At 41.7% G+C, this 15,033-nt stretch overlaps 1 protein-coding gene across 4 annotated transcripts in view; it reads right to left on the bottom strand.

Moving 5' to 3' along the window:
- Positions 1–724: 724 nt before the first annotated feature.
- The window catches only part of MKNK1 (MAPK interacting serine/threonine kinase 1), a 36,857-nt gene continuing 22,548 nt past the window's right edge, over positions 725–15,033 (bottom strand). For 2 of the 4 annotated variants that reach the window (XM_038413307.2, XM_043520243.1), the window contains exons 8-14: positions 13,577–13,681; positions 8,277–8,332; positions 8,040–8,135; positions 5,615–5,809; positions 4,976–5,140; positions 4,189–4,232; positions 725–2,824 (exon numbers count right to left, since the gene is read on the bottom strand). In XM_038413307.2, coding sequence (XP_038269235.1) covers positions 2,593–2,824; positions 4,189–4,232; positions 4,976–5,140; positions 5,615–5,809; positions 8,040–8,135; positions 8,277–8,332; positions 13,577–13,681 — 893 coding nt within the window. In that variant the 3' untranslated portion in view covers positions 725–2,592. The remainder of the gene's footprint in view (positions 2,825–4,188; positions 4,233–4,975; positions 5,141–5,614; positions 5,810–8,039; positions 8,136–8,276; positions 8,333–13,576; positions 13,682–15,033) is intronic. The other 2 variants (XM_038413308.2, XM_043520244.1) reach the window with 1 other exon arrangement.

Raw genomic sequence — 15,033 nt, 5'->3', positions numbered from 1 at the left:
CTTTGACATCAAATATAGATTGTCCACCTGGACTTAAGGGCAGTCTCAAATTTAAAGGGACAGTTGAGAAATGTCTTCTGGATTCTATGTATCCAAAGGCTAAAATTCTCTTATATATGCATAGTCTTTACCCATTAAGGGTGTACAGAAGAGCCATAATAAATGGTCTGCATTGATTGTAAGAGTGTAAACCTTTACATCAACCAATGCGATCACATTTTAAAATCAAAATGACATTACGACCTGCACTCACAAGAGCCGGATGCTACACTAAGATATACTGAAACCTCTCTCCTCCATCCCTTCCAGCAGGACTTATGGGCAGCAGCAGCTCCCCGACTTTCAAACTGACAATTCCTCATTGTATGTTTGTGTGTAAATATGTGCATTGTATGCTTCACTTCCTACTGTCTCCTACAGAATGAGCAGGGAGAATGGACCAGTAAGCCAGCAGATCTTCCAAGATCCATGGAGGTGCCCTGGCCCCTGCTCAGCTGACCTCCCCTCACCTTGACAATGCAGCTTCTTCTACCTCCACTGGACAGTAGCATCTGCAGAGGTATTGGGCTTGATGTAGGAAATCTCTAGATGAAATTTATGACCCGAGTTACACAGGTCAGACTAGATCATAATGGTTCCTTCTGGCCTTAAAAATCTAAAATTAGTTGATTAGTTTAACCATGAAAGAGACTAACACAACACCAGAGATGGATAAAGACAATACAGAAGGTAAATTAAGTTTAATTTTCAGAACACAAGTTAACAAGAGTGTAACAGAGAGCGGTAAGCAAATTGCTTCCTGAGTTTTCAGTCTCCAAAATCAGACCAAAAATACTCAGTAAATTATGGAATGTATTAAATCTATAACTTAACATTTTAAAAAACAAGGCTAAGTACAATTCATAATCTTTACCACTGGCACAATATATAAAATAGTTTAAATAAAGTATAACATTTTCTTATTAGTCACTAATACAGCATGTTGTATAAAAATATTTATATATAAAAATACACACTTCTCAAAAGGCAAATGTGAAACTCTGACAGACTGGGTGATGAAATCTGCTATAGTTCAGATTTCTCCATTTCCAATGGTTTACTGGATTATTTCCGGTGTTCATTCTCTAGCTGTTTAGGATGATTAATCCTGAAATCTGAAGGCATATTTTTCACCTGCCACGACACATTAGTATAAATTTTCAAAAATGACTAGCACTTTTGCATGCCCAGCCTGAGACAACTTAAAATGGCCAATTTTCATAGTGTGGGTGCTGAGCGCTTTCTGAAAATGAAGTGCTGTTAAGTTACCTCAAGTTGAATACTTAAAATTGCTAGAGACTTTTGAAAATTTGGGCCAATGCACTTCCATGATCGCTCTTGAACCACCTTGGCTCAGTATGCATAATGTAACAATGCAGTAACAAAAACATTCTGATCTAAACCTCACCCACCTGGTTTGACTGCTGCAAGTGCCTGACCATGCCCCCTCCCTGCCCTCACACAAACTGTATCTTCCCACAGGCTGGAAAAGCTCAGATTTCTCACCAAAATAATAATTGCTTGGAACCTGTGCATTCACCCCTCCGACATCAAGAAATAGTCAGGATAACACAGGAAAAAGTAATTAGAGACATGCTCCTCATAAGATAAAGATCCCTACATCATTGTTCTTAGTATAACATACATTTGTTTAAAGTTTCTCTGCTAAGACTACTATATCAGATTCAGATTTAAGAATGTAACTGGCAAGAAAAGGTGGAATTTTATGTATTAAAACAGAGAGCAACAGTTGAAATTGATATGAGTGAGTACATTCTAGTTATGAGACTATAAAGAGATGTCTGGTATAGAAATAAAACAATGTTCTGGGTCCACGTGCTTGCCCACTGCACCCCCTCCCCAAAAGATGAAAATCTACTTCCTGGCATTTATTTTTGTTTCCAAGGCCCTGATCCTGTTACATGCTTGAGCATCCTCAGCATCTTCAAGGATGCGCTTAACTCCAACTGAAGCCAATGGGAGTGGAGAGGGCTCATCAAGTTGCAGGGTCCAGCCTTAAGCATCCTCTGCACTTCCTGAGTCAGCAGGTGTTAAGGACAAGGGGCACTAACGGCCTTTTGGTGGGTTAAAAGAAATGTACAGAGTAAATCATTAGCAGCAGCTCCAGCTGATTAAAGCAGCAGCACCAAGAGGCCCCAAAGGAGCAGCACCATAGTTTCCTACACAAGGGTGATTGAGTTGGAGGTAGAATGCCTTTGTACTTGGACACGCAAAGCAAGAGAACTTTTCCAAATGTCCTCAAGTCTATATTTTAAAGTGTGCTCTTTTAATAGAAAATAAGGAAAGCTTAGTGGTTTATCATCTCTGGAAACATAGCAGCAACCTCGCTTTCTTTAGTTTAAAAAGAATTTCAATTAAATTGTCTTAATCTACCAAATCCATCAAGCAAAAACATTCCTACAAAATATATCCATTTAAAAGGTACAAGTGAGCTTACTACTAAAAGTCATTAAACCTTGATGTCTATTAGACTTTAAAATACATGAAATAAAGTTGACCAATCCCATTGGACCCTACAGCAAGATCAGCATGTCAAAGGTCTGCATGAGTGACTGGCTGGAAGTCACCATTTTTGGTGGCTTGGGTCATTGCTCTGCGTTTGGCTAAGCGGGATTTGGATGGGGGAGAAAGCTTCATGGAACACATGGCCTGAGCGATGTTCTCTTGCTCCTCGTCCAGGTCATTCTCATGCTGCGACAGCTGACGGTTAAGAGCAATGGCCTCTGCTGCAAAAAGCGTCAGGTCTTTCGTGCTGCTGTTCCTTCTGCAGGAAAAGGAAAATCAGGTTATTCAACGTATGCACAGAAACCACTGGACCCAACTATGCACCTGCCAAGTCTTCTTAAGGAAACATTCGTTTAGCAAGCAAGACACTGAGGTTTTGTTTTCACACTTGTACTTGTTAGGACGACTAGTGATTCACGTTATAATGTGGATCTGGTCCCATGGTTTGGGCACTAGTCAGACTCCAGAAACCTCGGTTCAAGTCCCTTCTCTGCCACTGACTTTGTGATACTTTGGGTGAGTCACAGTCTCTCTGTACCTTGGTTCTCTTCTGTAAAAGGTGGATAATAGTTTCCCACCTGACAGGGTGTTGTGCAGATGAATACATTAGAAGATTGTGAAGCGAACTGATACTACAGTAATGGGGGCCACAGAAGACAGACTTAGAAAGCACTTCAGAAATAAGTTAACACTGCTGCTATTATTTGTATTATGGTAATAACGAGAGACCCCAGCCTCTCTATAACTAGACCCTGTACATAAACCTGAGTGAGGTAAGTACAATGCTCTTGTTACAGAGGGGAATGAGCCCCAAGAAGTAAAGTGACTTACCCAAAGACACACAGTGATCCAGTAGCAGAGCTAGGAATAGGATCTGGGTGTTCAGACTTGCAAAACCCCTCTGCCACAGGGCCTGTTGCTCAGAATTTTTCACCAAAACTCTGTTACTGAGGCCTGACCTTACTCCCTCTTGAATTAATGGCACAATTCCCGCTGACTTCAATGGGAGAAGGATCAGACCATGTGGGTGCAGCAATCATTCACCCATCATTGAAACAACTTCCTTAGACACCGTGCGCTTACATGTCTTTCCTCCTGTGCCCCACATCTCCCATCCCACCCTTCAAATCCCTCCAAGTATCTCAACACAGAGGAATGCCCTTTATTGCCTCTCCCACAACTAATCAAGATTAGGATATTAAAAAAAAAAATTCCAAGCATTAGCACAACAAAAAAATTATTGCAACCATGTGCAAAATAAGCGTGCTTTCCCTAAAGGAGCTCTCCCAAGTTGTTACCCTAATGCTCTCCCCCAGAACCCAGGTGGTGAGATTACTTTAATCAGTAAGTGTTGCCTCAACTAAATCTCTCTTGCTCTCATGCCTTTTTTATTCCACGTGGAACATAGGGCCTTCACCACTGCCTTCCATCTTTGGTGGTCTCCTGCTCCACTTTGAGCTTCTTCCCAGGTCATTCGGACAGCTTTCAGTTCTGCTTCTATTGTGCAGGTCCATGTTATCTTTGTTCTATTTTGTCGCCTCCTGCCCTGAGGGTTCCAGTGCAATGCCTGTCTTGTGATGTTATTCTCAACTAAAGCAACAGATTCTTAACAAGGAAGGTTACCTTTGAAGAACTTGTGGCGTGGGTAATCCCCTTTCAGGAGCCTGCTATAAAATTTTAATTAAAAAGTTAGGTAAATTTCCTTACTGTACTTGCATTTGTGCTGCCCAAGATTTTCCAAGGGAAATCTATTCTCTGCCCACCCCACATCGTTACAACCAAAACACTTCATATACAATGACAGATTTTCTATTTTCTAAAGACTTTAATAGGACTCAACACATTTCTCAACTTCCTTGTCTTTAAAGGAGATCCCATGGGGTTTCAATAATTGCGCAACTTTAAGGCAGTTTAATAATTGGGAAGCTCTAAATATAGTATGACTAGAACAGCAGAACAAGCTACATTTGTATCCAGTACAAATATGATGTACATACTTTCCTGAATTGGAAACTAACATACAAGATCATGCAAAATATTAAGGATCCTCAAAGCCATCACCTAGAATTCACCAGGGTTCTTAATCACTGTGTTAGAGATCATATGTCCCCAAAACAATTTCTCCGGTCCAGTGCCTGGCAGCCACAGGGGAAGCTATTTAAATACACAGGCCAGTAATGCTGGAGAGCAAAAAAGAGTGCCTTACATTAGCACCTAGATAGATTCCTGCTAATATCACTTATCCATGGTGCAAACAGCAGCTTGAGGAATAAAACCATTGGATTTTATTTACTTCATTAATCAAGGCACACACTGATACAGATATGGGCAGAGTGGTCATGTCTGAAGATGATGGCTTGTAGTCTGACTCAGGAGAAGCCAATCTGCAATGCTTTAAAAGGATACCTACCCCTTGCAGCCATACATGCTGAAGAACCTGAGCAGCACCCAGTCTTTCTTTGGCATCACGAACTAGCAACTTTGAGATGAGATCTTTGGCATCATTGGATATATGAGACCAGTCCTTGTCTGGAAACTCATACTTGCCTTCCTGGATACTCTCAAAGAGCTTATTCTGCCAAAAGAATATTCATTTACACTAAATATTAACTACAAGTAAGAGAAAAGGTTTTGTTCCTGCCCTTTACAATATTTCAAACCCAAAAATACTATACCCTTCAAAACAGCAGGTCCCAACTTCTCACTTTTAGCTGGAGGGCTTTGGTAGTTTATGTTAAACCCAGCTAGTGACAGTGTAACCAGAGGCCCAAACACCGAGATGCAAGTCTCCTAGCCCATGAGAGGAAGAGGGGTTGCCAACTCTCAGACTGCAAATTTAAGAGGGGCACTCAGTATATTAGCATCCGTAACTCACATTTCTACCTCATCCTCCACACTTATCAGTTAAAGTTTATTCTCTGAGGATTACTAGTTGGGTTATAGGAAAAACCCAGAATGACTTGCTTTGCAGCCCAATCTTATATGCCAGCCAGCCCTATAAAGTTCAGTTATATAAATCTCTCCCAAACATCCCAGATTATGCATTCACCTGACAGACTCTGCAGACTTCTCCCCTGTCCCAGCCACAGTCTGTGCCACAGTTCCCCACAAAAGGAGGGTAGCCACTGAGCATGATATACAAAATCACACCCAGACTCCACAGATCACATCGCTTGTCATAGAATGTGGCCTCCTCTGTGAAGACTTCGACCACCTCTGGTGCCATGTATTCCGCGGAACCACACTAGTAAACAGAGAATTCAAATTCGTTTTCAATGGGAGTGGTGGTGAACAATCAATGCAATCAATACAACCTGCAAAAAGGGGACCATGAAACTGGATAGAATTGTCATATTTGATGAACTACTTAGAGTAATGCTGGGATGATTGTAAGAAGTGGTCTAAAGATGGGACTAGGAGCCAAGATGTACTGAATTTTAATCATGGCTCTGACATGAGCAATGTAGATTTCTTAAGTCAGAACTATTCTGCTTTTGCATCCGTCAAGAATAAAATGGGGCTGCGGAGAGGCTTAATGTTTAGAAAGTTCTCGGACCATGCAAAATGCTAAGTGAGATATCCAGCTCTAGCTGTCCTAGGTGTGCAGGGAAAAGGGGAGCACAGAGCACTTGGAAATTTTTGAAAAAAAGCTTGTTTAATGTTTATGTTTTTTCAAAATGCAATGCATATTTAACTAACTGCTTTTATGACAAAAAAAATCTAGCAATATAAGTGGACGGTCTTCTATACAAAATTTTAAAAATTAATTCCTGCTCCACTCTCAAATTATCCTTTCATTGCACTGCCAAAAATAAACTGTCTGGGTTTATGTAGCGATGTGTGTTACAACTACACAGACAGCGGAAAAGCAGTAATGTAGCTTAAAATTCAGTCTTCTGCCCATAATTTAATTGCTCAGTCCTCTGAGGCTCAGCAACCAATTCCAAATATTACATACTGAATAATACTGTATAAATATGTACTGAAAATGTGCTTTTAACCCAATCTTTACCTATAAAAATAAATGCTATGCAAAAGCCTCCTTATTCAAAAAACAAACGAAGGGGAATTTTAGTAATGACAGATTTCACACGATTTAGAAGTGACCAACAAAAAAGCAGACAAATAGCTAAATAATCAGCTACTGTACCAGTTGCTGGGCAACAGTCAGAACTAACAGAGAAACAAATACACAAAATTTTAAAAGTTCACTGAGTCTGATCTCTGTCAAGACAGAGTGTTTAATACACATAACACAAATATTTTAGAATACACAATGCAAAAAAAAGTTGGTTGGCTTAAGAGGATCACTACCTTTTAGTCAGATGTTTTGGAGAACACCCAAAATTATGATTCAAGTTGTCTTCCTGGCTGTGAATCACAAAGTCTAATAGACCTCATAGAAGCACCAACTAATGCACAGAGTATGTTATTGCTATCATTTGCGAACTACACCACTGGCTTTTGGATGGCGCAGCAAGATTCGTGACGGCATTTGAGAAGGGTAAATCATGTGAAAAAGCTGCTTGCAGAAACATGTGCAATCAAACAGAATCAAAAGCCGAAACAATTCCTTCAGTCAGTAGCAGATGGACCACAAGGGCACTTTTTCCATCCTTTTATTTTTGTATTGCATCCCCTCAGGACTGAGGAAACAGACAGAAAACCACCTAAGCTGTTTTTGCAGCTGCCCAAGAAATATCCTTTGCATACGCTAACTGTATTTCATCTGTTAAACAATGAAAGACACAGAATGTTCATAGCAGGTTAATGGGTGTGATTATTGTTCTTTCCCTCCTCAGATGGAAAATCCGAGGTAGTGGATTAGAGATGGACAGTCCTAGCTACTAAACCCGTGCTCAAAGGGTGCATCTTCTACTGTGATGTATTTCTTTATTCCTTTACTATTTACAAAAGGATTATTTTTAACAGAGAAGCAACAGAGCTATCTTACGGTGATTTGATTTCCTCCCCAAACAGAGCTTCTCTCCAGTTGGAAGTTCATTATAACTGGAATTGCATGGGCACATTTTAGTGCTTTGAAACACTTAGTGATTTTTGTTCTGCTTTACTATGTATTATTTGTATGGAGACAGTGCCAAGAGACTTCAGTCAAAATCAGGCATCCGCCATGAAAACCGCTGTACAAACACAAACATGGCTTCTCATCCCCAAAATTTTACAATTTAAGACAAGACACAACTGGCAAATATGACAAATGCCTCTTGTTTGCAAAAGGCCAGCTGTGTGCATAACTGGATGGTTCTCAATCATTTACATGGAGCTCCCTCCCCTATCCCTTAAATAGAGAAAGCCTGCAATCCAGTCTCTGCACCCCTAGACAAGGAATTGGTTTAGTATGATCTCTCCATATTTAGAGTAGTTCGAGTAATCCCTTTATAACCTCTCCTTTAGAGGTCTCAGTGGTTGCTTTACAGTATAAGTAATGGGGCAGAAAACAGAGGGTTACATACTGGAGTAGTTAATTCAGGAGTAGTTATTGGAGTACATGCACTGTTCAGTTTCACTCCACTACCAAGGTCAAAGTCACATATTTTCACTGGTGACACCTGAAAATGAAAAGTTAAAAAAAAAAAAATAGAGTTAAGAGGTTATGGAAGCCAGAAACTAACAAAATAATTACACAGGTGTCAGTCCCCAGGGCCTGAAAATGTTCACTTTAACAAGGGATTAAGAAAATAAAAGAGCACCTTTTCTGGAGATTCACACAATATGTTTTCAGGCTTCAGATCCCTATGTGCAATGCCTAAAACATACGAGATAAAATGTGCATTAGTAAGATTCCCTCAAATGTTTATCTCATTCTACCTTTCTTCACTACAAGGGAGCCTCATAAGGCTATTCTAAGTCTAGGTCTGATATAAAAAGCTATCTAGCCTAAGGTTATTTAATGACAATAACTAGATGATGAGCAGTGTACATTTGGATTGCGCTGTACATGTCCCGCTGAATTTATTTTATGAAATTACATATGTATAAGCGTCAGTAAAGTAAAAAGATCATTTGAAACACTTTGGAATTACTCACTGCACACCAAAACAACAATGCACTAAGTGGCTTATTAAAACCAATGAACTGTAAGAAATATTTACACATACATGTATGCATGATAGTTTAACAGCCAATCAGAGGGGCTGATGGAATGACCAATCGGGGGCCAGAAGGGCCCTATATAAGACTAGCAGCAGAGCACAGTAGTTCAGTTGCAGCTGGATGGAGCTCGAGAAGTAAAGACTGGGTGACTGGCTGAAAGGGCAGCAGCAGCAGTACCGTGGACAGCTCACTGCAGACAGGACTGAATCCCAGGGAAGTCTGCTGAAGACCGGGTACCTGGCTGGTGGGAAGAGCAGCAGGACCAGTGGAAGGTGAGTGCAGGCAGGCTGAAGCCCAGGGAGACTAAGCACAGAACCTGGCCAAGCCAGCAAGGTACCCAGATGGGCCCTGCTGGTCTTGTTGAAGACTGAGCCCAGGGAGGCCTTCTGAAACATCACCAGCTGCAGGTACTGAGATGGGCCCCGGCTGGGTGGTTGAAGAAGGCACTGCCTCTGGGAAGAAGCCTAAGAGTTACAGCCCCATACCAGGGCCGAAATAAGAACTTGGGACTGTATACGCCGGAAGGGGGGGGACAGTGTAGATGGCTCGGCCGAAGAGCTGAGTTGCTGAAGACCTGTCAAGAGAGGATTCTCTGCTCCTTGAAGTCTTTAAACCACGATTTGAGGACTTCAATAGCTCAGATATAGGTGAGGTTTTTCGCAGGAGTGGGTGGGTGAGATTCTGTGGCCTGCGTTGTGCAGGAGGTCAGACTAGATAATCATAATGGTTCCTTCTGACCTTAGTATCTATGAATCAATCTATGAATCTATAAACATCAGCTGAAAGAGTGCTTGTGAGAGGCAGGTGAAGCCCTGATGCAAGACCAAAAAAGATCTAATCGAGAGAAAAGGGGCCATCCACAAGAGGTGGGTGCCTCCCCCAGTGAAAAGAAGTGGTTGCAGGCACTATCAGCCACAGAAAAGGGGGCACCCACGAGAGGTAGGCGCTGACCCCGTTACACCAAAACACAGATAATTGGAACATCAAGAAACCCAGAAAAGGGAGTAATTTGGAGGTTTATTTGATTAACTGATTTCTTGAGGGCATCACAGAAAAAAGTGAGTCTTAAGAAGGCACCTGAAACACATCCATCCAAACACATGAAGGTGGTTTTATAGTACTGAAGCACTTCATGCACCTGATCAGCCAGTTACCAAAAATTCTGCATCCAAAATTAAATTTAAGAAGGGCGGTTATAGCAAATGAATCACCAGAAGTAAATCATTGAACTGCACAACTAACCTGCTTGCAGTTTATGACCATCTCAGCAACACAATTTTTCAAAAGTTGCTAAGCTTTGACACACCTGCTATTTACTATTTTGGAGTATGAGAAAGTACGGGTGCTTTATAAATAACCAGGTAGGAGAAGAGTCAAATCCTATTAGTTTAGGACATTAAGCCATTTCCTGCAGTTTAACTAGAAAAATAGTTACATTTCTAACCAAAAGGATTCTTCAAAGTGTTAATACTGGTGCAACTCGCTTGTGTGTGTGGAAGAGTGGTGTGATCAAGACTGTCTTAAGACAACATGTCTGGTATTTCTAGCTAGTCTCCCGATATTTGTCCCTCTTTGTCTCCAGCTCCTACAATGTATTTCACTGCTGTGGGTTAAGGTTTTGTGGGTTGCAGATTCTCATTTGCATTTTTGGGTCCATTATGTAACAAATTCACTTTGTAATTACTCCACAGTGCCTTGGAAGGAAAGCAGCCACCTTTTAAATATTCATGCAATGGTTTGTTATCTAGCCATGGGGTTTCTTCCCAAGTGTGCCATGTGAGTGTTTGAGGAAACTGTCATTCCCTTATGTTTTAGAATATCGCTAACTGGAAGATTAGTTGTCTTGCTGTTAAGGAACATTTGAGTTAAGAAGTCACTTGCAGCATCAGCATCATGACAAAATGATGTGTGATAACACTGCTTTAATTTCCTGTTTACTTTAATGTTGTGAGAGCCGCTTACCAATTATTTTAATGCCACACAGTAGAACCATAAAGTAAATGGGAAATCGAAGGAATTATTACTGCAGGTGATTCTGCAGCGATGTTCATGCTGTACTGCTCTTCACCAAATGACAAAATCCAAACCAGGACAAACAAAAAGTTGAGTCACTGTTTATGGAAGCCATTTTGCAAAAGCTTCCCTTGTCTCCCCTTTCCAAAGGAAAGCTAATGATTCACAGTAATTACCAGAGCAGGAAATGAGCTAAATGGGGAACTAAGGCATCTTGGATTTTACTAGTGACATTTCCCAACACTAAGTGCCTCAATATTAAATGCAAACTTTTTTTTTTTAATAAATTCATCTACTTTTGCTAGACACGCTCACCTCTTCATGTCTGGGAAAATGTGAGGAAAGCTTAACATGCTGACATCTGCAGTATGTCTTGAACAGTCAATACCATGCACAAGACAGTACCTATATATAGGTTAACATATGATTTTACTATAACCTTAACAATTTGTGCTTTCCCTAGATACTCTGCCTGAACTTTCTGTTGCTCAAATTTACCCATCACTAAGCCAGAGGGGGCAAACTATGCCCGTGGGCCACATCTGGCCCACAGGACCTTTCCCTCTGGCCCCCGAGCTCCTTAGAAGCAGGGTCAGGACAGGTTGCAGAGGAGCCAGCCCAACTCTCTGGAAGCGGGGCAGAGGCTAGCCCCTGGCCCCTCCCCTTCTGCTCCCCTCCCTTCCTGCCTCCCTTGCAGTCACAGTGCCCCCAGCACCTGGGCAGCGTGGCTGCAGCTCCGGCCAGGCAGCAGGGCTATAGCGCGGCCAGACCTGGTGCTCCAGGGCAGCATGGTCAGGGGGAGTACCCGGGGGGCGGGGAGGCGAGGAGAGGAGCAGGGGTGGGAGGTTGCAGGAGAGTGGTCAAGGGGCCCTGCTGCCAGGGACAGGGGCAGAGCAAATCAGTCCCCCCCCCATGCTTGGCCCCTGTCCCCAGCAGCCAAGCCCAGAGAGGGAGCAAGCCCTGCCCGACTGCCAGGGAGAGCAGCCAAATGAGCCGGGGAAACGCCCAGGGAAAGGACTAAGCCCCCTTTTCCCCCACCCCATAGGTAACGTAGGGCAGGGAGGGTTGGATAGGGGGCGGGGAGCAGGGGAGATTGGATAGGGGACAGGCGTCCAGGAGGGATGGTCAGGGAGAAGAGAGCAGGGGTGTTTGGATAGGATGCAGGAGTCCCGGGGGGCAGTTAGAGGTGGGGAGCAGGGGGTTTTGGACTGGGGCAGGGTCCAGGCCACACCTTGCTGTTTGGGGAGGCATAGCCTCCCCCAGCCTTCCCTACCTGGCCCTCCATACAATTTCTGTACCCGATGTGTCCCTAGGGCCAAAAAGTTTGCCCATCCCTGCTCTAGGCCATAACTCTCAAACCACGCCACACAAGGGGCAGATCCACAGCTGCTGTAAACTGTCAAAACTCCATTCTCTCCCTCAGCATTTATACTTGTAGATAGTTACCTCGCCTTAGTCATTATATAGCCAAGCTATTAAGATTAGCAATACATCTTTCTCCATAAATCAGTTCCATAAACTGGTTAGCTAGATTCTCTGTATTCCACCCCCCAATTTGACTTCTGATATTAACGTGAATAGAGATATATAATAATCCATATACCTTAAGTCTGCCATTTTATTTGTTCCTCAATTGTTTAACATTACATTAGTAGCCGAAAGCCCATACTGTTGTACAGGTACAATTTGTAAAGTCACGTGTGTATAAACAACTAAAAATGGCTGAGAATTTATGAACTGAACAGACTACATATCCCACTGATTGAACACGATGATATTCTGAACCAAAAGCTTTCAACCATGCTTGTAGCTGCTTCAAACCCTTCACGCTGACTCAGACGTTTTAGGCTTCAGAGTAACAATCTTGGAATTATATTATATAGATTCTTTACCTTTGATGGGTTTAATCCAGCAAGGTGTTGAGCACTCTGGCCCCAATCCAACAAACTACTTAAGCACATGAGTAGTTCTGGGACTTAAAGATAAGCACATGCTTAAGTGCTCTGCTGAACCTGGGCCAAAGTGTTCAATATCTTGACAGAATCCTAAACCTACAGAGCATTTGCAATCCTGATTGGTAGAGTGGAACAAGGGCAGGAAGTAAATAGCTTTATACTGTCCATTGTAGAGTGAGATTTAATGTCTGGTTACATGCAATCTAATTCAGACACACTGATGGTGCAGTAATGAGAGCACATAATGAACAAAGTAACAACTCAGATAGGACCACCAAACAGCCAAATGGTAACTCTTAATAGTTTAATTGTGCCCATTGAGTTCTGTGTCTATATATTAAAGCTGTGCAAAGCACACACAACATATTTTAATTTAGAGCTTGAGAATCCACTCCAAATCCTATAAAGGATAGGGAACAAATTTTACAGTGAGATTATTTTCCACAAAAAGATGTGCACGTCTTTGCTCCTGCACAAAGTTCTATTGAAATCAGTGCGTCTTCAAGCAGGCATGAGGATTTGCTTGCATGCAGCTACTAGCATGGTTGGAGCCTTTAGGCTGGAGAACAGATCTTACTGTAAAACTCAGCTGAATAGAGCTATTCTGGACAAATATTGTGAAAAGAATCCAGGTAAGACTAAAAGGAGACTGCAAAAAGTAAAAGTAGTTCTGTTCCAATAGTCATCACATACTGGTTTAAGCCCCAAACAAAAACAGACCTAACTCTCGATATTAATTCTCCCTGGCGGGTGATTTCCAACAGGAGTTACCCACTTAAACACAACTCTAACTAGAAAATGTTTGGGAATTTGACATGACTGGAAAGGTTAGCAAAGTTAATGCTTAATTCTGAATATTTATGGATTAATTTTGTAATTTGTTTGACATGTAGAACCTCAGTTAGGAGCACATAGAGTTTATGTTTTACCTTTTGTATGCAGAAAATCCAGAGCAGATGCAATGTCTCTTACCACCCTGCTGGCTTCCCGTTCATTAAAGTGCTTTCGCTTTTGTATGTGGGTTAGGATCGAACCTGTGAAAGTGACAGGCAAACAGAAGAAGAGACTATTTGAAGCAGAGCTACTGAATGTAAATACTGCAAGTATCAAACGCCAAAGACCCTGCGTATATTGGGATTGGAGTTGAGTTAGCTTCAACCTCTTTGTAACTAGCACAGGTCTGATCCAAGTGTGAACAGTGCTAAAATTTAGAAGATTATTCGTAATTACATTAGAATAGGATTTCATACGTGCTCAATTAATGCGTTACATGGGTTTTGTTTCATTTGGTATTTGTTTTCCATAAAAATATAAACTAACATGTAAATGTAACTAACAAACATTAAAATCCTGTCTTTGATTATTCTTTGGATTAGCTTGTTGGTAACTAGCACATTTAGACAAAACTCAGAATGATAGAAAAAGGATGTAAGGCAGCATACTTGATACACAGTTTTGCGAGAGTGAAAATCTAGCATGTTATAATGAACTGCAAGTGCACAGAAGATACCCACTTCCTACCAAATCAGGGTATTACTGCAGATTTGCAAATATTGTGTGTAAAATACCACTGGCCTGGTAGTGAATTTCAAAAACTGATCTAACCATGGCCCAGCACCTGGGTTGCTGCTGAACGTTTGCTACAGCACAGTGGGACTATACCAGCTGTGGTACAGAATGACCTGGGTGTCATCTAACCTTGTGTAACATATGCTTGACTTATGAATAAATTTCTGTAGAAGTCACACACACACACACACACTTTTTGTCCCTCAGTGCCAAAACCAAACCTCTTATTTTAGATATGCATCAAAACTTCCACTAAAGTAAAGGTGAGATGCTGACATATTCGGGCAGAATGTCCCCCTCTGTGCTTGGAATCCTGAACAAGACCTTTCACATGACACTAGTGAACGTAGATCAACTTTCAGACAATATTAGTGTCCCTTTAATACAGGATAAAGACTTTTCCCCACATAGGTTTACATTTTCCTCCAACATAAAATCTTTCAAGGCTTACAGTTAATGTTGCCCACTAGGCTCCTACCATACTAAATGGCCCTAAACTCTCTTTTTTCTCCCCACACACTCAGCATGATTGTTATATTTACCAGAAAGATCAGGTGGTGAGGACTAAGAACAAATTGCCACCTGTTGATATGAAATCCTTGAGGCAGCGGATGTTTACACAGAGTTACTTCAGTCCTATTATTTTGAATGGGTAGATGCCCAGGAAGGAAGCCTCACATACTGTACTATGTGGAGGGTGATGTTCCCCTCCTGCATATTTATCCATTAGGCAGCTGCTGCCACTTTTGCATAGTGGCAACCCATACGAGAAAGGGACATGGCTGATCAATGGTGAACACAGTCAAAACTAAGCCTA

Source organism: Dermochelys coriacea, chromosome 8 (assembly GCF_009764565.3).
Source record: "Dermochelys coriacea isolate rDerCor1 chromosome 8, rDerCor1.pri.v4, whole genome shotgun sequence".
Taxonomy (NCBI): domain Eukaryota; kingdom Metazoa; phylum Chordata; order Testudines; family Dermochelyidae; genus Dermochelys; species Dermochelys coriacea.
Note: the sequence above shows the minus strand (reverse complement) of the source record. Positions and strands in the feature narration are given on the sequence as shown.